Below are 26,312 nucleotides of genomic sequence, written 5' to 3' on the forward strand. Positions count from 1 at the left end.
AAATCTTACATGCTTTCAGTTGTTGTGTTGAAATGCAATTAATAACTAAGGACATAAGCATATAATGGAAAGTTAGAGCTGAGCTGACCAGTAGAAAACCATCAGTCATAGTCATCTGCTCTGTCTTTGAAGTAGAACTCATTAGCACAAACAGTCCTCACTCTTATAGCACCAACCTCCTACTAAGACTTCCTGAAAAGTAGGAGATATTAAGCCACTGGGACTGATTTTAACCTTTTCCAACACTGTAAAAATCACACACATGAAGTGCATGATCACTGTAATTAACAAAAACTTTGGAAGAATAAGAGGTATTTATTTATTAACTAAAACTACTAAAATGCGGAGAAATTTCCACATTTACTGCACAGGGTTTTATCTCCATTTTTATCTTCATCAATTCACGTTAATAACTGCTGTAACTCTGGCTTTCAAAAAGGTCTAAAAGGGGTACAGTGGGCAGCAGAGAATGCTCATAACTATCTATATTTTAATTGTCACTTCCATACATTTACTTTTCCTAAACGTTAACTAAACCATTGATTCTGAGTTCTGCCCTACCATACCAATTATCCAATGACCCAATTATACCAATATCATTGTTTGACACCACTCTGACAAGTATCATTCCCAAAAATTTTTCTGTAAGAGATCATTTCATACAAATACCACCAGAGAAATATGGCAGGAGCACTGGGTCCTTAAACGCCTACCTACTTAGTAAACTACTCTGGCTCTAAATGCAATTTGATTCTAACTAGCTGAGTTATAAAGTGACATAGAGATATGGAGAACCACAGCAGATACACAAAAATGGAGGGAATACCTGCGAGAATCTGCTTTATTAACTAAAGTTCGTCCCTTTTGCATGGTAGTTGCTGTGCAACCTTTAATTGCTTCCTGCAATTCCTTGTACTTCAGAGTCAATATAGGTAAATGTAAGCCTTCTGAAATAGAGATTTTACGGTAATTCTCAATACTTTCAAGACCATCAAGTACCTGAAGAAAAAAGAAAAGCATATGTTATCAATAGTTCTTTGTTGGAACTCTCCTTGGAAACGATCTGGTTTTAAAATTTCTATAAACGATCTGAAAAAAATATACCTGGAAAATAATACAAAAATACCATTTGTTCTTTGGACACCTTATAATATAAACTTTTCTGAATAGTCTTCTAACAGAAAGATTTTGGAAATAAGGTTGCATTACTAATAATACTGATTATAATTAGCCCCTGTGGAGACCACTGTAAGTATAGACATTGTTTCTGGTGTCCACACTAGCATGTAACAGTTTGGGTATTTCAGAGCAGTTCCTGTGTCTTCATACAGCTTTAAGCCATCATGGCAAAGCTCAGGATCTTAAAGCCCAATTTTTGGCAAATAAATGTTTCCCAAATACTTAATTTTGGAAAGCAAGCGCTTTTCTCAAGATACTTAAAGGGGGAAAAAAAAAGGGAAAAAAAATTTTAATGGATTTGCCATATTGGATAGAAGTTTGAGGCAAAAAGTAATATAAAAAGAGTAATTGAATTTGTAACTTTCCACTTCGAATTGTTTAGCCAACTGTTTGCATAATCCCACATACACCAGCCTTCAAGAGCACACTAATATTTTTATTATCAGGTTATTATTACAGACTTGGCTTCTTACCAACCTTGCCAGCAGCATGAAAAAAGTCATTGGCCTCTTGCAGCAGGGCTTTCCTTTCTTCCATATGGAAGGACACTTCTTCTTGCAACAGACAGATTTTCTGATTTGAAAGCTTTAGATGTTCTTTTTCTGTATAGTCCTCTGAAAGCAAGATCCTAAATGCTTCACCTTCCAATTGTTCCACAGTGTAATTCCATTCCTAACAGGAAAAAATTCACTTTAATCAATTACACGTAGAAAAGTAATATACTGCATGATAATAATATATGCATTGCAAAATGCATATTGTTGTAGGCATGAAAGCTATCATGATTTAAAACAATATTTCTACTCTGAGACGTTTCCCAGAAAATCATGGGTTTAGTGATAAGAGCTTTCAGCAGTGGCATTCTACACTCTTTGACACAGTTTCACAGGCAGAAGCAGCAGTTACTAAGGTGTCTGCTGGGAAAAATGGTCTGGATAACAAAGACCAGAAACCTCCTGGCATGGCCACACTCTCGCGGCAAACAGCCCTTAAGCCCACCTATTTAATCAAGAACAAATTAAAATACTGCCTAGGTAACAGCAGCTTGCAGTGAGACAATTTCTGCTAAGAGCTGTCTGGCAATCACTTCAATCAAATGACCCTCCCTTACAGCAGGGTGTTCCATTATCCTCGACATCCTCCATTGTACAGTTACCCTGATTTCCTACACAAGATCCTAAATCCACTCAAAGAATGCCTCTGGCATTATCTGATCATGAACCTTTCTAGAGGCAGTGACAGAACGAAAAAAAGGGAGATCACACTTCAGAATTTCAAACCGTAGAGTCAGAAACATTTCTGACAATTGAGCCAGGTACATTAAAACTAAGGTGTTTTAAAATGGATTCTGTTGAATCAGTACAAGTTTGCATACAAATATTTGGTCGACATTGCACCACATGGAAGCACATTTAGTTAGTTAGAACTGACTACCTGTTTCACTCCTTTTTCTTTATTCAGCTATTCACACGGAACTGACTTGTGCTTCTACTGTAGTGACCCAAATATATATCAACTTTAGGGATTAAAATTTCATCTAGAAAACTTTCACTCCCGGTGACGATTGCTGTTAAAATATTCACCCCTATCATCTTTAGGTTATAAAGAAGTATTGAAGATGTATCAGACTAAACAGCCCAAAAAGAAATGATATTTACTTGGAAAGAGTCAAGAGAAAAATACCATTTCACCTGCAACTACTGCCTTGGTTGCTGCTTTTTTTTTCCACCCCCCCCCCCCCCATGTTTCTATAAAGGAAACTATAAAGTAGTAAAACTGTTACATTGTACTTTATTACTGCTGTACTTGTCAACACTTAAAATCAGTGACTCATTATACTGTTCAAAGCAAAAGGAGAGTCTGATACTACACTCTCCCCTTTTTCTGGTAATTGATTAAATAATAGAGGAAACTTTTTGGCATTAATTTAGCACTTTTTTCCATGGATTTGTATCAAATGTCTAGTAAAGCAAACAGAAAAGTATTTTTAAATTAGAATTTTTTCATTAAAACACTCTTAAGTCTACACATGGCACAACAAGGATACAGGGTAGGCTCACTATTTTCAGCATGCTTAAAACATGGACTTCACATTTGTCATTTCTTTTTAGTGAAAATATTTCTAGTGAAAGTTGCAGGTTTTGGAAGTTCTCCAGAAAGAAGCAATCTGGTTTTTTCATAGATCTTTCCCAAACAGCCGCAATTCTAAATCCCTTACTGCTTTATCCTTCTCTGAAGTACAGTAAGCAGTACTAGACCTATTTTGGTCTCTGTAGTTCAGTGCATTCTTTATCTGACATTGTTCATTTTTTTGATACGAACTGGTATGGTAAAAAACACTGGTTCAAAAAGATCAGAAACTTATTTTACGTACTCTTCTTCAAGAGATGCTGTTCTCTCCCTAGAGATCCTAGGGATCTCTCCCAGATCCCTATTGGATCTGGTTCAAAAGCTAACATTAGAGAGGTATCCTAGAATTTCCAGCGTATCCATTTCCCAGCAAGCTTAAATCATGCATGGCAATTCCAGTGGAAAGGACTGCTTTCCTTCCTGTATTCTAGATTAACCAGAACAAGTCAGGAAAAAGGTCTAGCACTACTCACAGGTCAACGAAAACCACGTCCAAACATAGAAAGCACATGCATTCAGACCATGGCTGCATGGTCTTGACTTGAACATGGGTAGTCTCAAAACCATGATTTATATAAAAATACCTTTCATCTCACTCAGAAGCACAACTGCCAAGGTATACTAAGTGATGAACCTTTCAGTGTGAATTAATCTATGGTATTAACTGTTGCAAGATATAACAAGAGACAAAAAATTCAGCAAAGTCAATCAAAAAAATTATGCACCATTAAAATTATAAAAGAGATGCTAACCAAGATTTTAACAAGCAAATTTTCATTAAATTAAAACCAATTTAAAAGGATGCTAGAGATTATTTAGGTATTAAGTAAGCTTTTTGTGAAGGAAAAATTTTTAAAAGCCTTCATTACATCAAACATAAAAGGAATGATAATACCTTTACTGAACTAGCAGAAATGTCTCAGATTACAGCTTTATTTGAACAGTATTTTTTTTTTTTTTTTGTGCAGTGCTGCATATCCCTTTGTCATGAAAATATGATGAATAGGAACAGGAAAATTATGACAATCCTGCTAGATTTGTAAGTCATTTCTCCACGGTGGTGAACACTCTTACCTTTCTGCCATGGAAAGCCTAAGCAACTGTAAAAATCTATAGATCTACATTAATGTTTTATTTAGTTTTTCTCATATTATATCTACTTTTGTTTTTAACTTTTGTTATAGTATTACCAATTAAAAAAAAAAAAAGTCAGCATAAAAAGAACTCAATAGCCTTAAAATGTTTCAATCCGAATTTAAGGGCTGTAGTAAGGAAACTAATTCCACATATTTCAAGAAACCTAGCTTTGCTTCATTTTGAAAAGGAAAGATGTGTTCTGGTTGTGCTTCAGTATATCTGCACTGTATGCCTACAGAGATGCAAACTTGTCTCACTCATTCTAACTCTTCTTTCCTTCCGTAAGGGAACCTGGAGGAAAAACCTTCTCAGAGATTTTTCAAGTTCATGTGTTCCCCAAACAAGCACCTGAAGGCCAAATACTGCCCACTGAATTTCCTTCTAGGCTTGTTAAAATACTGCTGTTTTAGAATATCCTGCAATGAAGTTGCTCCACTTTCTCAAGAAAACCCTCCAAAAATATCCCCCATATATCTTGAAGACTTGAATTGGGTACTGTCAGCTTTCTACTAAAAAGAGATTTATCCTGGGCACAGTAAAAACAATTTTTTAAAAAATTTTGTCTATTACTGATAAGCAGCTATAGAAAAATCTTTCTAATTTTTAAAGTTTCTTTTTCAAATTAAAATAATAACCGTTACCAACCTCTGGATGCAATAATCTTCAGCCTGTACTTTTAATTAAGTGAAACCCTGCACTGTATTATTTAATGCACAATTCCCCTTTCATAAAACCCTGTGTTTGTCATTCTATCGTAAGCAATATTAAGCAAGAGTGAGGATTTTAGGGATAATAAGAGTCTACTGTGTTGTATTTGTTCCTTTTTACCTGAAGAATTTATCTTGGGGAGAAAAAAATAGTAAGGAGGTGTCCCCATAAACACAGCTTAACTGATTTGATTTCCAATTATATCAGCATCATAATATTGTAATCTTCCAATACTTGCAGCTTGAGTGACTGGTATGAATTGCATGGTCAGATTTTAATAGAAATTTTACTTACATTTAAACACACAGATATTAATGATAATTAGAAAACAACCCTGAAGCTGGGAGCTTTTAACTGTGACTAATAATAATTTGCAACAAAAAAGGCAAAGAAAGTGCAGTTGAATATGTGAATCCTCATTTTGCTATTATGTTCTATCTGTATAATAATTAAAAAATAATATTTCATGCAAGAATGAAAAATGCACGTTAATGCAAGTCCATAATTTAAAAACTGCCCATAATTAGCTTAGAAGCAAATACAGAAAAACAAAAGTTCTGAATTGTTCCAGTGTATTACAATGTTTAAATCACAATTACAGCAGGCAAGACTAATTATAGGAAAATAACTCAACTTACAGTGAAATTATTCCCTGTAAGAGTGTATCATTGTAACAAAATTCATAAATTTGTTTGGTACAAGATGCCAACAGCAGCTTTTACGTGATCTTAAAGCAGATATTAAACTCTGCCTAGTTTATATTGAGTCAAGGCTCTTCTCTGAATTTTCACACAAGCTCAAAACCCCCATTTATTATAGTAATTTATATTTTAAGACATTCCACAAACATTACAACTTTACACATTCTCTGAGGGTATTAAATTTGGTTAGACTCATTTGCTATCCTGTTTAAACATTCCTCAAACTTGGTTAAATTTTCTATAAAATAGCTAGTGACAAATTCATTTTCAGCTTTCTATTTATAAGGAAATGTTTCTACACATAAAAAGCATAGGCTTTCCATCAACAGGACATAAAAACTCAGTGGAAAAATCTTAGTTTCTTCTGTTCATCAGACCTCAACATACTAAATTCATAACACTCTGCCAGTCAGCATTAACATATTTCTTACTCGTTTTCCTTGAAAGGAACACACAATCTACTATTACATTGACTTTTCAATTTATCAGGAGATGCTTGTGAATTCCTCTGACATATTAAAGACACATTGAATGTGTCTCCGTAGCTCTTGTCACTATTCTTTTCTTCACTCTAGAAAGTCTTTTCAAAACCTGTTTTCACTATTCCATTTGGCAAGGAAAATGAGTTCTTTCTAGGTTCCTTGATTAAACAGGTATTTTTCAAGAGTACTAAAACTGGCGAATTAAAAATATTGTAGCTTTAAGTAAAAGTCCTGAAAATTTTCTGCCTTCTAAAGTATCCAGCACAAGTCTGGGGTGGGGGGAAATGCAGAAATACCTACAAATTTATATTTTTATTAAACAATTATTGTGGGATAAACGGACATTTCTGTCTATACAGTAAACCTTCTGGACTTTGAATTAAAACCTGAGAAATAGTGTAAAAGCTTTTTCACTGGAATGTTCTAGGGTCAAGCTTAGAAAGCTTTGACTTCAGATCATGATGCATGTATTAGATAAAGCAGCATTTAAACTATAAGTCAATTAAACATAAAAGTCTGGTTTTTTCAGAATGTGTGATAAATTACCTTATTATCCCATAAGCAAAAATGTTCACAACTGAACTTTTTCTGAGCCCCAAATCTTCCTGCCATTGATTTGTTGCATACATCAGTACATTGGTAATTTAGTCCTTGTGAATACTTGAAATGCTTTCAGAAACTACGTTGCAGTATAATTAAAAACATAATCATATTATTCCCTCAAATTACAAATGAAATAGGGGGCACTTACACAACTGAGTGTGAGCTGCTATGACAATTACCATATGATGTGTCTTTTGAAAAGTTCAGTGAATGGCTGTAGAAGTGTATTTAACAGTGAGCTGATAAAAACAACATGCACAAAGAGGAAAAAGTAATTCAAAGTCTGTCACCCCCCCAGAAAATTGCTGAGATATGTTAAAAATTATTTGGCCACAAAGTGGTGCTAGCAGTTCTTCTTTACCATGTCAAGCACCTCCAATGCACATAGAAATGTAACAGCAAGCAGGTAATCAGTGCAGCAGTGCCAGCAGATGTCTTTATTGAAACATGAGTTCCTAAATATGTCTCTTCTCTCAAATCTTGGTGGCACTGGGTGGGGGGAACTGGGAAAGTCCTTGCAGGAGTGGAGGCAGGAGGGTCCTTTTAAAGTTTGTGAGGGTTGAGGGCCTTTTTCCCCAATTACAATTTCTTGGGTTTATTTTTGGTCTTAATAATTTTACAAGTCAGTGATAATGTTTTCAGGGGTTTTACCTCTTAGCAAGGTGAAGTTCAACATAAGACACCAGCTTGAGAACATAATAATAATAATGAATCTCTCTCCTTACTCCTCCCAGCCCAGTCCCATAAATTAGATACTAAGTCTGTAAATCCTTCTTAGGCTGGCCTCTGAACAAGTTAAGAAACTCTTTCTCCTGTTCAGCCTAATGCAATAATATAGGTAAATAAACATGTTGTGTGAAACAGTTCAGACATTGGAACTTTCCACTTTCTTACTCCCTGTGAGAACACTAAAATTTGCTCTGCATGGCTACTACACAAAAACATTTTGCTCTGAGCTACAGTACATATATGAAAAGTTACTTGAAAAGATTTATTTACGCTACTTTAGAACAGGTTTTTCCTTTATTCTGTTTGCAACATCTGCAGTTTAGTGTTGCAAAAACTAATGCACAAAGCCCCATAATTCATAGCTTTCTCAAAGCCCCATAATTCACAGATTTCTCAATTACATTTGCAGCGTGCAACCTGACCACTCTTCTGCACATCATAAGCAAAATCCACATGCTCAGTAACATCCCCTTCAAGAATTTAATTTCCCTCTGCTAGAACATGCTGCTAGTAAGAAAAGCAGAAGGCTAGAAATAACATACTCTAAATCATAACTCACATGGATTTGTGACGAAAATGTTTAATGCTAAACACTTTTAAATGACCTAATTTAAAAAAAGTCAATTAAGTAAAATGTAATGAATGATCTATACATTATTATATAATGCATGGGAGAAGAATTGTTAGGTGAAATTATAATAAGTGTTATTATTATAAGTTAGTTTCAAGATACTCAACAATGAAAAGGATTATTATAAAAAATGAAAATGCATATTGTTCTCCTTTCTGCACTTACACTCTAATTTCTAATTCAGACAGCAAATTACAAGAATAGCCTGTGAAAATGAAATGCAGGGAAGGTTAATGATTATTTGGCTAAAAATTCAGCAATGCTTTAGGACACCCATTTTTGTGGGTGTCTCTCTCTGAAAACACCCCACAGCTTACTCATTTACTGGTTTATCTGCTTTTCTTGTGCCGAAGGTCAGTTCAGAAGAATTTATCTTCACACTCCCATTTTCCTTTTACAAAAATAAGTGTTTTCTGACATGCTGCTGGGAGAAGCATTAGCAATATTATTATATTGTGTTTACATGACAGCCTTGAAGCAGTTAACTGTTAATTACGCAAACATGCAAGCATGTGACATTTAACTACAAAGCTTACAAGGAAACAGATCTGTGAACAATCAGAAGCCTGTTAAGACCAACACAATAACCTTTTAAAAGGCATTTACTTCTATTGGAAGCGGTTTTGGATGAAAAAGGTCTCCCTGGTCATCCGGGTTATCCAAATTCAATTGCATGAAAATGGTATCATGGAGAATGATCCTGACCCAGCAACAGCACTTACCTGAGGACAGCACAACTGAGTTACCTAAAAAAGGTTCTAAATATAGGCAATTTATTTCATACAAAGATCCTTTCTTCTCAATACCAACATTTTCTTTAATCTCATCTTGCATTTATGAGCAGTGGTAACAGATTTATTCTATGGAAAACTGATATTAACCATGAGAATAGCATTTTCAATTACTTTTAGTCACAAGAAATAAACGGGCAAATACCTTTTCCAATCACATATTCAGTTCACTGACAATTAATTATGGTAGAAATGGCTGCGGTTTTGTCCTTCATAAACACTAAAATTTGGCAATATTCTATAAAATTAATTTTCTTTATTATTTGCCACAGGGTTTAACATGTAAATTACCAGTGTGGAACTTGATCACTACATTGAAAAACTAACTAAACAACATCAAGGGTTATTCTTCTTTTAACTTATCAGTAGCTTTTAAAATTTTAAATGAAAAAAAATCTGAGAAACATGGAGGTCTTGCATTAAAAGGAGTAAGATTACTAAAATAATTCAGACATGTAGAGATCTATATCTCATGTACATACAGAAAATGTCTATTCCTATATGTGCTTGTTCAATGCCCAAGTTCATATTTTGCTACTTGTTTTTAAAGTTGCTTCGCCAACCAATTATGGCATTTCTTACTTTCACTTTGACTTCCATTTCTTCAAGCTCCTGAAGTAACTCTTCATTTTCCAATAGCGATGAGCCTAAATTTTGCTTCTGAAAGTAATCTCTGATGTTTTTCTTATACCAAGATGTTACCTAATTAAATAATAAAAAGAACTAGGTGAAAAATTCGAGAAATATTGTCCATTCTTTGAAATATGTACAAGGCAGTTTCATAAAAAAAAAAACCTCTCATTTTCATTCCTTTCATTTTTCATTCCTAATGTTCATGCTTTTATTTAAATGCTTGCATTTGTGTTATAACAAATGCAGAAGGAAAGGACTAATGCCAAAATAAACACATAATGGAATATATATGACAAAACAGACAAAAATGTATCCATCAAGCATGACCAGATTGTAAATGAACACAGTAGAAGAAGAATCAAGTTATAGCCATGTGTAGAATAAACACATGCTTTTTTGACACAGTCAAGATATTGTACATTCTCTCTTGAAATACAGTAACTTAAAAATATCCCTTTGCATACAGTAAAAGACTACAAATCTGAGAACTTCTGACCTAATAGAATCTCTCCATCCCTGGCTTGAAAAACCCCAGTTAAGCTAATGGGATACTATTGTGTGGAATAATTTTATGCAGATTTACAAATTTTTTACATCTTACAAACTTCTTCAGCAAGTATATGCAGCAAACATATGCAGGATACAAATACATCTCCTAAATTCCACAGAATTACTTGCATTTATATCTGCTTGATTCACAGTAGGTACCTCTCACTTTCTTTGTAAACAACACATGGCAAGAATTCCTGAGTGAAGCTTTGCACTTTAAAGTAGTATCCAGAATTAGTTACTGGTATCAAGAGGATTTCTTCCAATCTTCCCAGTCTGGAAAATCACCCCTATACTTGGATCATATGCATCATGCTAAGAATTTCTGTACTCTAGGTACTACAGATTTTAATAGCCCACTAGAGATTTGTTTTTACCTGCTCATGTAGAATCGTGCTATTTTAAATAAATTTAAACAATTCTAAAAAGTGAAAGAACCTTTAAAATGTGTGGAAATATTTTCAGTTACAAAAAATAAAATGTTCCCATTATCTCATGAGTCCAACAGAGCTAGGGAAGTAAGGAAATTATTTTAATACTGAGCCTTCATTTCTTGAGCATATCCTCCAGATGTGTACTTATTGACTGAAACATTTTTCCTGGAAGCACATTTTCACAGAACATTTACTGTGATTTCATCAAAATACAAATAAGTGGAGTAGGCAATAAAAACTGTGCTAAAAGGGAAATAAAAATTCTTTGTAAATTACGGCGGGGGGTTTTTTATCATCTATCTGTTTGGCAAAACAAACCAGTATTTCTGTAATATTAGGCAGAGGAAAAAGTCATTCTTTAACCCTGTTATAGCAAAGTGTTCACCCCTTTACCACTTGGCAATATTCCTTGCCATTACAGTGAGTTTAATCCACTACAGCTAATACCTCTGCGTGATTTCACTGTGCTACCTGAGCTCTGAAGGAATGGCTGAGAATACTTAACTGCTTTATAAGCAAGAAACCCCCAGATTTTCACATTCAGTGATTTTGTTGAAGAGATGGGAAAGGAGACAAGGTAAATACAGCTGTTTGAAAAACACAGTGGTTTTCCTTTTTGATTGGTTGAAATCTAAAAGCACTCCTGTTTTTCAAGAATCAGATTTAATCTTTCATTTACAATAATTAGTGACTGAATTAATTACTTTCTTCTTCCAAAGATAACTAATTATGCATAAAATAGGCCAATCTGTCTTTGATTATCATTAATGAAAGAGATAACAGAAAATATGATGCTGACAGTTCCATAAAGGAAGTTATGTAAAATACATATGCTTTCAAACATTGAAAATTCTGAAAATAAAGCATGCTACAATCATGACTATCAGATCATCACATTCCAGCTAGAGACCAAAGGGAGATACTGCATTTTTTGTGTTTCATAACCTGGTAGTAACGGATAAGCAACCCACAGATTGTGCATCCTTCAAGACTACACAGCTGTGCCTAGCAAAACAGAAGCAACACAAAGAGCATAAACCTACTCTTAGATTTTATACAGCAGAGCTTGTCTCCAGTACTCTGTTTTCTCTGTATCCCCTGAATTCCCGTTAACATCAAACATTCAAAAGTTAGGATTCCCTCAAACAGAACCGCCCCAGAAATATTGGCCTAATAAATATATTTAAGTTCCTTTTCTGTTTGTACCATAAAACAGTTGCTATGTTTTTACTGTGAGTTCCCTTGATATTATATCTCTTACCTGGTTCTCTTGTTGGTGCCACAAAGAAATTTGCAGAACCTGCTCCAGTCCTTGGCGCTGATGTCTAAGGAATTTGTCCAGTTGCCGTCGCCTGTCCTGTAGCATTTCAAGGAGATTGTCAATCTTCAAGCAGCTGCTGTGGGCTCCTTGAATCAGCTCTGGATTTGCATTTGGCCCCTCACATTTGAATTCTTCTATGAATTGAGTTAGGTCTTGGCTTTTGTTTAAAAGGGCAAGTGACTTCTCCAAAAGTTCTGTAAGAACAGAATTTCATCAGGAAAAAAACCCAGAGTGCTCTGTGATTCTAATAGCATATTTCAAATATTACCCAAGTATTTTTCACACTATTTGCATACACGAGCACAACATATTTTCATGCATTGCATGGACACAAATGCTTCCTTTAGATGGTGTATACTAATATATGAAGACATTTCAAGTTGGACAGCTCTTATGTAAACCTACAAAGGTACAGTGGTGTATACACAAACATATATATAAACACACACTTATAAAGGTGAGAGATGAGAGACATCAAGACAAAACCCAGAAGTATTATTGTTTTCTCAGAACTGAGTTCTTTGTGAAGGTTCCCAATCCTTGGGTAAGCTGAAGTGGAATTTTCTACCTTACTTCCTGTGTGGGTCAGTAACCTCTGTAGTTTTTCACTAGTGATGCAAGCTAAGTTTAGGTCTTTACACCCCTCACAGACATTGGGAAAAATAGTGTTCTGGTGCCTGGGGGCTGTTATAAATAAGTCAGAAGTATCAGGAACTCTTACCTTCTTCCTTTAGTCTTTACCTGGACACATTCAGGGTTAAAATTCAGTGGACTAGTCCACTTTAATGACCTATTAGTCACTTGTCTGTCTTTGTTCCAGCTCCTTAAAGTCACATAGTTCAAAATCTATTGAATGGACAATGATCAGTATTTCTAAATCTTTCCAAAAAAAGGGAAGTTTTTTAGGAGCAGAATGAGGAAGAAGGGGGGACAAACCAATATAAGTGGCAAGGTAGACATGAAGAAAAGTATAAAGAAAGGAATATTTTCCAGATGCTTCCAGTAAAACAACAAGAAGCAGCTCCCCTGAAACTTCTATCTTCCCAGCTGAGTACATGTACTGGTAATTCAAGGCAAAGCACTCTAAATCCCCACCTTCCATGTAGAACACCTAGGGAAGAAGCAGAGTGGGACGCCTCTAGCTCTTCAGCCACCAAGGGCTAACAAGAGAGATTAGTTTCCGTGAGCCCACTGCAACAAGTCAGCAACAAGCCTGTCCATTTTACTTCTTGCCTTCCAGAAAAGTGGTATTAATCAGAAATGTTTCATTTCAGTCCATCCAAAATTGAATACACGTAGAAATGGGTAAACAAGGATATTTTATATGTTTTCACCTTTTTTATTCCATTTTAAAATGTGTTTGTGTCAAACTTTTTTTTTAATTATTCCAGAGTGATAGGCATTTGTGATAAACTACTTATCACATACTGGTAGAGTCAATACTTGGTCAGGGTTGTATTTCCAGCCACCTTCCTTTGGAGCAGGTAGATAGTATCCTTCTTGCAGAATGTGCTGCTTTTTATCAAATAGTTCAATATCAGCTTTCAAAATTTTATGTAGTTAAGGTAGAATAAGAAGTCAATAAATTGCAGCCACTTTCCTCTATCTGAGGAAAGGCTTATTGCCATCAAAGCAGTCTTTCTCTGGCAAGTCATTTCACCTGATCCTTACAGTTATGGGCCCTCTTTTCAGCAGTAAATTGCTGCCAGATACTACAAGTTTAAATTGGTATGCAGTGAGCAGTTCTCTCCCATGAAGACCAATTTGGAAGGCCCAAACCCCATATTAGAGTTATCTGAATTCGATCCTCTATTCAGCCTCCTAGGAAGAATACCTGGTGCTCAAGGTAGCTAAAAATATTTCAGCTAGTGTTCCACTAATGAATAATAAAATATAATTGATATTCTGCCAAGTGTTAGTAATCATATAGCAAAATTTGATTAAAATTACAAAGATGTAGTCTTAAGCCTTATAAAAAATGCAGAACCATATGGAATTGCAAAGGTGTCTGGAGTAGCCACAGAATGAGATTAGTTCCAAAAAATTATTTTCTCTTTTTGATTGGAATGTGCCACAATATGGTAGAAGGTGCTTCACATAGAAGCTTGAATAAAGAAAAAGAATTCATACGGAAGAAAACTTTATGGGCAAAAGTGTGCACAGGAAAGTTGTTGAAGGGGAGAGAGCAGCTTTTTTCCAAGAGTGTTACAGTCCCAGCCACAGAGCTTCTTCAAACAGATCAGACAATTTGACTGGGGGGTGAAACACAGCTGCATTCCTCAAAGGCAGAAGCAAAATTCCAGGAACCATTGTAGGCAAAAAGATTCTGAAGCTGGTGCGCTGCCACCTCTATCTTGTAGTTCCCATCCTCACTTAACCCCTTCTGCTTCAAACCCCAACCCTGGGCAAAGAAAATCTGGGGCAAACTCCTCCCTTGGTCACTCCTGAGAGACTGCAGGGCTTTGCCGGGGCTTGTTACTAAAGCTGATTGGAAATCATCTGATGGAAATTTTTCTGATGGAAATTTTTCCATAGAAAAATGCTAATTCATTGGTAGCTCTGATGACTTGAATGAACTGCCCCAGGAAAAAGAAGAACAGTTTTAGAACTTGCTTGCAAATCAGCACTAAAAGTCAGTTTGGTTTCTTAGCAGTTCACTGGACCTGAACTGCCCTGAAATCAGAGTACAAGCTTGCCACTGCCCACTCTGCAGCAACAAAGATGGAAGGGCTAGCTTGAAACCAGGAGTTTCATATCTTTCAGCAAATCTGCTAAAAAGCTATGTCACCATTATATTTTTCCAAAAAGAGTATTTGCATATTTGTTAAAAGATTTTGTTTTAATATGCACAGGAAGAATAAAATTATTCCTTCAAGAAGTCAGTACACAATCACATGCTATCAGGAGTGGAATACAGTTTGTACCTTTTGTATGATGCTCTTGTTGCAGAAGAAGTTCTCTCAAAGAGTCAATATTGTCAAACTCTTGAGCATTTTTCAGGAAATCTTCAACTTGGTCAATTTTAACAGCAAACTGCATTAAGAAAACAAAGGATAAGGACAAGCACAGTATAATTTTGTTCTTCATGGCTACATCATAATCTCTGTGTAATTGGGAAAGTTCATGAAAATTTGTAAATTCTTGGAGAAAGGCATTTTTAGTGACTGCCAAATACAGATGCTTTGTGGCCTCCATGCACCTTCTGAGTTGCTTTTTTCTTTGAGGCACTGATTGATTGAAGGACTTTTGTTGACATAATCTGTAATTACAGTTTGCCACTTTGTGAATCATCTTTCCTACAAAGCCTTATGCCAAATCTAATTTCTTCGCATAATACACATTATAAGGACACAATAATTAGTAGATTGATGATCTTTGACTTCTTAGGGCAGTTAGTAGTCCCATGGTTTCTTCTGCAACTTATAGGTTGCACTGGCATACTATAGAAACAAAATTATCAGGGAGAATTATTAAGCTTTTCAAGTTCCAGGATGTGGGGATGGTTGATCATGAGGCTACACAGAGTGGGCACACATACCTGCAGGGTATGGAATCCCTCTCTTTCTTAGCTCCCTGTGTGTATCAGTGAATTAGGTTAAGAGATAGATAAACAGGGATCACACAGTTGTTCTTTTGTGTCCATCTGTACATCAAAGTCTCAGGTAAATGACTGTCAAGTTAGACTAATGATTGCTTTATTTAATACCATAAGTTTATGGATATTTCAGTGTAAAACCTTCAGTGGCCAATTACCAGTGTGCATTAGTGAAGGCACCTGAGAATAAGTTCTTTCAATGCCAAATAATTTTAATCATAAGGAATGAAAGATATTCTGCAGAATGTCCATAGCCACTGAAATACATATTTTAGGTTTTGGTCCAGTTCCACTTTTCACTGGCATTTTCTGTCAAGTACGAGTTTTGGAGACTTTGTGACTAAAATATTTCTTAAAGTAGACATGGTTTTTGGTTCAGCTTCATCCTGTGCTATCCGAAAGGTGTAAAAGGAAGGATGCATCCCAAGATTTTAATTTTCTTGTTTGCCTCAGCCTTAAGGAATACAATGAACAATATATAACACATTAAAATTAGAGTGGTCAGAGTACCCATCAAACGAGGGCAGCTCCAAATTAATAGTTATTTGATTTAAATACAAACCTCCAGAGCGTTTTCAAAGAACACTGAAGTAAGTTCCAGCAGTGCCTGTCGCTTCTCTAACATAATGATGAGGGCATCCCATGCATCTCCAAGGGTCTCTGCCATGGCATCATAAACCTGACTCTTTTCTTTGTTCTCATCTGCAACCTTGTCTGCTTCCTGCAGCAGGTCCCATACCTTGTCTTCCAAAGCCTGGGAAGGAAAAATACCAAAACAAATGTAAGAAATCTGTAAACAAAATCCAAAACAGTGTGCTGATACTGGTGTCAGGATACTTTTATAGTGGGTCTAACAAACTAGCCACAAGCCTCCTACTCCTGCTTTATTTCCAGTTCCTAGTGATAGGAGTGTAGCTATTTCTGCATGTTTTACAGCAAGTTTCTGAATTTCATCTGCACTTAAGGGGCAATATTTTTATAAAATTCACGTATAAACAAGAGGTAAGAGAATTTATTATTTTAGGTCTAATATTTAGACTCCAACATTTTTACATCTCCATAAACACAGATCTTCCTGTGTTCCTCAAAGTGGTAGCAGTGCACATATTTTGAATCCTCTTTCATATGTCATCATATTACATTACTGAACGTTAGAAGTTCTAGAAGTTTGTAAGGTAATTTACTCATAAGTTTCTGATAACTACAATGCAATCCAGACAAGAGTGGCTTGAATATAAGCATGTATTCTCCAAGAAACCCCATCTAAGTGTTTCAAGTTCAGTTTGCTGCATTGCTCAAGCTGGCCACCAAATAATAATGCTCAATTGTCAAAATAATTCTTCTGTGTTTCATTCCCTTTATTAATCTCACCACAAGAAAGATAACTGCTGGCCCATTTCCATCTTAGGTTACAAACCTTCAGTGTGTCAGAAAAATCGATTAGCATTTCTTCTGTATTCTTCCCAACCCCCATCTTGGGTTTAATCATCAGCAGGAATTCATAGTGTCACTTTCTTTTTTGTTATTAGAGCTGCTACCACATGAATATGTAATGTGAAAAGAAATTTTTATTAAGCAAATTTAACAGCCATTTTTATACCACCAGATAAAAAGTTGATGAAGTAGAGCACTTAAAGAAGCCTTTATGATGTTTCTTTCTTGATGAGGCATAAAATTGTTACATGCACAACAACTCTGTAAAAGTAGTGGCATTCATTAATTATCCAACATGAAATTTTATTAACATTCTAGACCGGCTCTGTAACTAATATAACAGGAATGAAATTAATATATGAGATATTGATAGTCTCTTTACTAACTCAAATCTTAATATCAATTAATGAGAAGCATTATAGTCATGACAATGCCAACATAAAAAAAATGGGGTAAAATATTTTCAGAACTTTACACACAAACTGCTCGTCACTAGAAGGTTAATTTTACCAAAATGATCAGACCACTTTCACAGCTGTTCTGAATACACTGTAGAAAACCGAGTGACATCTGAGGTAGTTCCACTTGGAATTTCTTGGCAAAGACTAGCTTTTTAAAGAGCTGACTATTTCATATTTTGAAATAAAACTAGGTATGCTTTTATCCTAATATTACATCAGCTTCAACATATTTAAAAGACATTTCAAATGCTAAATGTTTCCTAACTATGCAAGATGAATGCTACACAAATGGTATAGGACTGAGAAGTAGATTTTCTTCTTTGAGAAGTCTTTTTTCTGAACAGGTTGTTAATTAACATTTGTCCCTGACAAGTAGGCTATGTTTTCTAGTAATTGATTAGCTGTGAGGCACATAATCCCTAAGACACAGAGAAAACTGGAATAGTTTTCAAAAGCTATCAGTCATGCTCCATGAATTTTTAAAAATTCAGTTACTATGAGATGAATTCAAATCCAACCACAGAAAATTAGAAAGTTAAAGCAAACTAAACTGCTGCATTTAATGAAATGCAAAACTAGTGTGCATAAAGTTACAAAAGAAAGAGAATTATGGAACTGCTATGTGTAATAGCCTTTTAGGGTTTAGAACTGATTAATGGAAATTTTGAAATACAGACTTAATTTTTTCCTGAGCATGGTTGAGTATGGTTTGCTCTTTTAAAACAGGTGTGTATTTTATTGCCTTCAAACAATAGCCCCTGTAACCCTACAAAAAAACCCAATATCACAACAGTTGTCATGTTGTCTTGTTTCCCCAGCAACAGAAAAAGTTACATTTTGAAAAGACAGACTAATAAAAAAAAAAAGAGAGAGAAATATTTTAGAGGAAACTACTCTTTTTTTGAGAAACAATTCAAATACCTAAGATGGTCAGAGTGCTATTAAGGTTTTATTGCCATGAGTTTAAAATTATGCTTCCCACAACTGTAAAGCTACTAGTTACTGTGAACTTTGCAAATAATTATCCTCAACTATGCTAGTTTCTATATACTACATATGGCAAAAGTTTATCCTTAAATGAAGTAGACTGATATTACTGGTTTTCTTCTTTTTATCTTTGAAATATAAATGTTTTATCAACACAGAGTCAAGGAATAATTTGAACGGGACTCTTCAGGTCATCTGTCTAACCCGTTGCTCTAGTTACTCAAGGACTTAGCCCATGAAGTCTTAAATATCCCTAACAATGGAAATTCCAGAACTTTTCTGCACAACCTGTTCCAGAATGTAATCATTTTCATGGTCAAATATTTTTTTTTCTAATATCCAATTGGTATTTCCTTTTTTCCGACTTGTGTCTCTTGATCTAGAAGAAAACTTAGTAGAAAAATGTGTATTTCCATCAAAAAATGATGACTTATGGAAAACAAAATATTTCATAGAGACCGGAATTTTAATAAGGCTTTTATTAATTGACTTAACTTAATATAGCTTTCCAGTAAAGAATTAAAATTATTTCAAACATTTTTGAAATCTCATGTTTCAGTTTTCTATTGACTTCTCAAATAATACATTTTAAAATATATTTATTTTTTCAACAGAGCAGAAAAAGAATAGGAAGGATATTCTTTCCTGAAAATGTCTGGGTTTGTGTTTATTTTTTCAGTCTGAATGGGCAAAAGAAAAGAAATGCATCTAGCTCATCTAGTTCTGAGTACATGATGCTGTTATTTCTCAAATTAACAATTATGTGATATGAATATGTTTCACTTCACATGCTGTTTGTTTCTTCCTATGAACTTTCATTCCCTGTGAACACACACAAGAGTATGGTTCTCTTTGAGAAGCTGGAATGAAGCTTGACAACACAAGGAATGCCTAGCATGTAGTCAAAAAGGAGCTTGTACAAACATGCAAATTCTGTTGCTGTCAGTAAAACCATGTCAAAAAAGCATTGCTTTAAAAAGAACAGACCAATTTCAATTTCTATTAAATATATATAATACGTGTAACTCCACCATCCCAAAAGTAGAGCACTGGCAGCTCAAAGGGAGCAATGCTCTGGTTCAGCTGGGCTGAAGGGATACTCAGGGGCTGCAATCGAAGGCCTGCAGCAGGAATGTTCCCTGCCTGGCAAGGCAGCTGCTGGGCAGCCGCGCCCCTTCCCCACTCCTTCCCAGGGCACATTTGCCTCTGCTCTTGTAGCAAAGACAGAATAAAAATAACTGAAGGTCTAGAATAGTAATGTGTAAGCCGTGTTGAATAATATAGCTACTGTATTAATTTGTTCATAGTCCATATTTTGGGTACTTTTCCTTCTGTTAAAAGAGCAAGGAATGAGAGGAGGAAATTATCTTTTGCCTTTCCTGAGTGTTGCACACTGACTCCATCACTTGGAATTTTCAGAGGTGTAAACTACCCTCCCATTCTCTTAGCACTGAGGTGCTGCTAAAATTAGCCTTTAGTTAGTGCTAAAAGGCAGTGCTGAAATTATACAACACTGTTGTTAACTTGAAGCCCAGAAAACAGTCATAAAGCTACTTCGAGACAAATACTATTTTGGTTGGAATTTTGTTCATACAAATATTGAAATTGATAAGTGAGCTGAACTAACACTGAAAAAAGATATTTATTACATTTTACCTTTTCCTTTTCTTTTTTTTTTTTTTGTTCAAATCACTTGCAAAAATCAGCTCTGGTTTGATAAAAACGCAGCTGAACTTTGTTGCTAATTGTACTGTTGGGGACCTCAAAAATTAATTGCCAATAATTGAGAAAATATTAACAAATAATTTCTTCCATGGCAAAATTACTGAAAAATAAGCATTTTGAAAATATTTTTACTTGAAATAACAGAAAGGCATATTTAAAAGATACCAAATACAAAAATTAGTGTATTATATTAGTGCTTTTTGAAGAATGTAATTTTCTAATTTGTTTTTCTTGGCTATTAGTGTATAAATGACTATTTTGCAATTTATGCTGTGTGAATTAAATAAAATAATTAGGAACAATCCTCAGATTCATGAGCCAAATTAATAACAATGATGGTTTTAAACTTAAGTTTATGGGCTAGATTCACTTCAGTTTTGTGGCTGTTCTGCCACAGTCTCTGTCATGATAAAAACCAGAACTTTGGAAGCAAACCAAGAATGCCTTATTGGGAATTTTAACATTGTTATGGACACACACATGCAACACTTTTTTCTTTTTCTCTTTTTTCCCTCCAGATGATCCAGTGAGCTTTACTATTGAGAGACTCAAACACTAAGCAATCTATGTTATCTCCAGGTAGCATTTCTGTTGGAAACAGAAGAAAGGCAGAGAAATCCACGGAAAGTGCAATCTATATCATTTTATCTCCTGGAAGATTTGTCTCAGGTTCTACAGGTTTGATTCTTCTCTTTTTCTTTTTTAATAGTGAAGAATGAGACATCAAAATGCATATATACATATATTTATATTTTCAGAACATATAAACCTGCTGAAAGTCACCAAAAGAGGGATGAGGCAGATATTGGGAAAGAGACTTATATGAAATCACAGAAGTTAATGGTTTCAACAAAACTGGTATTGCTGATATGGTCTGATTGAGCAAAACAGCAACAGAATCAGAACATATTAGATGAGACTACTGAGGGGAATTTTAACTGGATGTAAACATGCCATACATGTTCTCTGTTTAGTCTCAGTTTTAATCTTTCCTGTTCAACATTTATTCTTTTAACTCTATTAATAATGACACATCTGTTTCCTAATACATAAACATTTGAAGTAGGGCCCTTTTCAAAAGTTGTATTCTGCTTTTTATTTAAGTAGTAGGATGTTCCTAATTCCTAAATTTAATGGAACAAATGTAAATCAGTAATGACTATGATAGAGTATACTCTATCAAAGCAAAGTATTTTTGATATGTTTTTCCCTAAGGCCCTGAAGAACACACATCAATTTTTATCACAATAATTCCGAACATTAAAAGAACTTTCAAAATGTTGTAGAAGTTACTGTTTTCTCTTTCAACAAGTCTATTCCAATTACTCTTTAAAGTACCATCTGCCCTACTGAGTGCCAAACCGGCTGTTTGGGCTTTTTTAACCCTGTTAATATTGCTAAATCAAAACCAATTCCCTGAAACACTGAGCTGGATTACATTCCTTTTCCTCTAGCATCAGAAGTACTGTAAACTGACCACTGGTCACTATGCCAGATTTTGTCCTTATTTACACCTGTGAATCTTCAACATATTATGCTGACAAAAGAATTTGGCCTGAATATTTTGATTATAATTTGCAATAAATATACTGGGATGAGAATAGTGAAGCTAAAAAGCAAAGGGATGATCAAAACCTAGAACAAGTTTACAGAAGAACATGCGATAATGCCAGAATGGACAACTATTCCATCAATTATCTTCTAAAAGTCAGTAGGTACATCTCCACTGATTCCGAAGATGTATTTAGTATTAATCATCTAACTCTTCCCTTAAGCAGGACTAGTTTCATGATTGAATCATTATTCATTCAAGAATTTTTGCCTGACCTGCACAAAAGTTTAATTTTGAATTGGGTTAGAATAATCAGCAAAGTTAAGCACATGCATATCAAGTATGCGTATCTGTCAGGATTTATTTTCCTTTTATTTTTTACAACAATAAAAAAGAAATGGGAAAACAATCCAAACTGCCTCTTACCCATCTTCATACAGTTAATGCATAATTATCAAATGCTAAGGGGAAAAAATAACTATAAGCAATATTTTAAAAACTAATAATCAATCTTGGAAAAACTTTTCATGAGTGGATTTAGTGACTTAAGACTAAGTAATTACTGACAAGTGTTAACAGCTTACTATAAGTCACAAATGGTCATGGCTGTAAAATGTACAGCCAGGAAGAATTGTAACAACATTGCAGTCCCTTATTATCACAGCTTATATTATTGAGGAAAAAGCAGTCATTTTGAACTTAATTCTTTTATAGAATATTCATTAATCAATGCCAAATTTTGCAAGGACCACAGGTATAAAACATGAAATAATGAGTATTTGTTCCCAATGTATTTGGATGACAAACATTCTTTAACAGTTTATGCATAATAAATTTTCTGATCTGATTTGACTCCATACTAAAATGTTATTTGAAACTTCATTTTTCATACAACGATGGGAATTACTGTTTTCTTTTTCCACTCTTTAATATTTAGTTTTGAAAATTAGAAGAATAATCAGCTCCTTCCTGTCATCAGTGTGTAAACTCAGCTAATTCTGAATTGCTCAAACAGGACACAGTAGCTTATTCCAAGAATACCCAAATGTTGCACTAGTGACAACAAAGATGTGGCACTTGCATAAAAAAAGAAAGCAAAACCACCTCTCTCTAGGATTTGGGTATTTTGGTTGGTTTTGTGCATTTGGTCATCATACTCTTCCATACTCTTCAAAGTCCACGCAATGCACTGCATTAGCAGCATTCTCTATATACCGTATTGAATTACCTCAGACACATTGGAGATTTTTAATGATTGGGGAAGCACATAGTCATTGGTATCAAATCAAATACTTGATCCTATCCAAATCACGTTGGCTCTTTCAGATCTAAAGTTTATGTAATCCCCCCAAAATTAAATAAATAAGTTACTGTTCATAGCTTCAAAGATGTTAGAGGAATTTATTTGTCTACATATATAAAGTCAACCTGCCCTATCGAAATATTAAAACAAAATTTCTTTTTAGGTGCCTTCAGACTTCTCTCAGTGTCAAACACCCCCATATAACATAATTCAGTTTGTTCATGTAAGCCTGTCACTCAGTGTCCAAATGCCACCGTTCTTATAATCTGCTCTCAAGAATGCCAAAATCTTATTTTAGGAGTGTTACTTAGCTAAAATCTTCATAGATCAAGACAAGCTGTTTTAATCGAACAGTATCATTCCTAATGCAACTTATATCAATTAACATTCAGTGAAAATGTTTGTGGAATATATACTTCAGACACACAAGGAGCTTGCTTGTGTTCAGAGCTGTTATAAAATAATCAAACTTTTCACAACTTCGGAGAATTAAAAAAATGACTTGACATTCCCTTATATTTAGCAGTTACTGAGGGCTACAGGAGGGCTATAGGATTTTTTCACCTGACTTGGCACTGATGTATAAAGTGGAAAAAACTGTCTTTACTGATGCTGTCAGAAGCATATTTCTCCAGTGAAGAAGCCTAATTTCCAGAAAATTATAGAATATCCTGAATTGGAAAGAACCCACAAAGGCCACTGAAGATCTGCTACACTGACAAAGGCTGCACATACGTTTTTTTCCTATGTGGAGTTTAACCTAACTACCACACTGCAATAGGAGGCACAGGCAGCTACATCAGCTGTTGTACCTGAACGATAATGACTCGAGGAATTTTTTTTATCACATCTTACCTTCAGCTTAGATAGGAGGAATTCATGATCTTGAAGTAGTTTTTTAGTCTCATCTTGATTGCTGCCAATTTCCAATATATTTGGTGTTGATTCAGCCAGCTGAAGCTTCACCCATTTTCCACACTGTAATAAGTAAACAGTTACAGACTTCAGAAAACACAAGGTTTCCTTCATTTATTTACTCACACTCTCAGCTCACATGTACTTTCCATAGGCATAGGAGCACAGGGACCATACACGCAATGAAGACACTGAGAATACAGTATAAACTTCATTCAGTTACTTCACAGGTGACAAAATCCCAGACTAGAGTTATCCAGAAGGTACTACAATATCCCACAACTGATGTAAACCATCCTGAATAATTACCTGAATTAGGTGACAACTCAACTCATTATCACCTTATTCTGCATTACAAACAAACTCTAGTGGCTGAGGTTAGCATGTTTTCCAAGTTGCCTGGAGAATGAAAAATCAAGTTGCCAATAAATTCCAGCTGGGATTCATTACTAGCATCCAGCTCCCAATGCCAAATTTTATGCAAAGTGTAGGTGTAGATTCTAGGTCACAAGACAGGGCTTTAGGTGCTTATAAGCACAACTGTATGCACACAAGGGCTTTACTGAAACACGTGGGACTGTGAATTCACAGCTTTCGAAAACAACTACTCATAATCAGGTTTAGACCGTATTTGTTTTCCCTAGAAAATACCTCATCTGTGGAGTTTGTAGAACCACTTATTGTGTAAAGTTATTGCTGAGTACAGGTTAAAATTATTCAGGGAGTCTTAACTACAATCATCGTGCTTTTAAACACATTTTTATGCCACTCTTCATTGATCTCTTTTTAGACAGAGTAAGAGGAACTATTTCCCTCTAAGAGCCTACATATTTTGACCAAATTATTTATCCTATTTGAAAAAAATAACCCAACGACCCAAAAGCCACAAACAGTAATCATGAACAGAAACAGGTGTTAACTTCCAAGAAAACTCTATTAGCTATTGACTAATCAAATGACCTTGCTGTATCATTTTATGCTAACTGCTCATTTTCCAGAATATTTAAAAGAAGCGTTAATCAGGGAGTAACAGAGAGACAAGAACAGACGTGCCAGCAGTCGCTGCCTCACCTTAAGCACAGCTATAACAATACTGGCATCCCCAGCCTGCACAGCCACTGAACTGACTGTTGTTGTAGAAGGCTTCTGCTCCGAACTGGCTTCATCTGACATCGTGTTTCACAATGGGACTTCATACATCAAAGCAGACTTGAAACGCTCTTTCAGGGTCCACTGCTCATTTCAGAAAGCACCAGAGTCGCTTGGATTCATTCAGTGAAGTGGCTCAGCTAACACTGATTAGTCTGCCCAAAGGAAAGAACAGGAGGTTAAAAATAGACAACTCCATTGAGTTTATCATTCTTGAGAGAGATTTGACACACCCCTAGTTTGGTAGCATTAAGCTGCCTGTTCTTTTCTGTCACCATCTGAAGTGTGAAGGGCTTCTTCCATGGACATCACCTGACACCAGCTAACCAAATCAAAAAAGGTTCTCAAATTAAAACAGCTAGAAAAAAAATTACCATTGATTCTATACAGACAAACTCAGTGTTATGAGGTTTCAAACATGCAACCATCGAATCTACATTTTCACATTATACAAGTAAAATACTTTCTCGCTTACTAGTTACTGAATATATATGTTCAACGTGATTCTTCTGCTGAATCAAAGTCTTTAAACAGGATGGGGGTGTGTATATAAATCAAATGCTAAATCAAAACAGGGGATTTTTAATCCAAAATTACTTAAAGGTATAGTGACCATAACAAACAGAGAAGGAAACCAAGTACCTTGAATTCTTAAGGAATATTTTATTCCTCTCTAAGATCAAGATAATTTTCCTGCTTTTCAATTTAATCTTAAATTGTTTCTACAGTCTTCATTTTGATCTAAATGAGTATAAGGAAGACCTCTTTAATAGTTGCTTAAACTCCCCTGAAGTTTTTTATTCAGTGTGGGGAATTATTAGACACATTTAGATTACAGTATTGGTTTGGCATATTAATTTTATTGCCACTAGTCCAGAGCATGCCACAAGTAGCCCACACTAGGACAACAGCTGCTGGGTTTCCTTCCACAGAACAGCTGAGAAAGTGACACTGCTGTTTCGGCTTGCAAGCCACTCTGGAAAAACAATTCCACCCAAGAAACTACTTGCATAAGTCTCCCCTAAGCATCTGCTTGTTTGGTTTGTTTAAAAATATTTAACATTTAAATACATTTTTATATAAACTAGATTTGCTAATTACAAACAAGAACATGCACACCTGCAGTGGAACCAAGATCTGGAAGAAAATTCTAAAATAGTTTG

At 35.1% G+C, this 26,312-nt stretch overlaps 1 protein-coding gene across 4 annotated transcripts in view; it reads right to left on the reverse strand.

The window, feature by feature from the left end:
* Positions 1 to 26,312, reverse strand: part of CCDC141 (coiled-coil domain containing 141) — a 71,254-nt gene that overhangs the window by 39,873 nt on the left and 5,069 nt on the right. For all 4 annotated transcript variants that reach the window (XM_019290139.3, XM_019290137.3, XM_019290138.3 and 1 more), the window contains exons 2-9: positions 25,072 to 25,304; positions 23,941 to 24,063; positions 16,186 to 16,377; positions 14,953 to 15,061; positions 11,969 to 12,222; positions 9,674 to 9,793; positions 1,657 to 1,851; positions 827 to 999 (exon numbers count right to left, since the gene is read on the reverse strand). In XM_019290139.3, the coding sequence (XP_019145684.1) occupies positions 827 to 999; positions 1,657 to 1,851; positions 9,674 to 9,793; positions 11,969 to 12,222; positions 14,953 to 15,061; positions 16,186 to 16,377; positions 23,941 to 24,063; positions 25,072 to 25,173 (1,268 nt within the window). In that variant the 5' untranslated portion in view covers positions 25,174 to 25,304. The remainder of the gene's footprint in view (positions 1 to 826; positions 1,000 to 1,656; positions 1,852 to 9,673; positions 9,794 to 11,968; positions 12,223 to 14,952; positions 15,062 to 16,185; positions 16,378 to 23,940; positions 24,064 to 25,071; positions 25,305 to 26,312) is intronic.

The sequence above is a fragment of the Corvus cornix genome, chromosome 7 (genome assembly GCF_000738735.6).
Source record: "Corvus cornix cornix isolate S_Up_H32 chromosome 7, ASM73873v5, whole genome shotgun sequence".
NCBI lineage: Eukaryota > Metazoa > Chordata > Aves > Passeriformes > Corvidae > Corvus > Corvus cornix.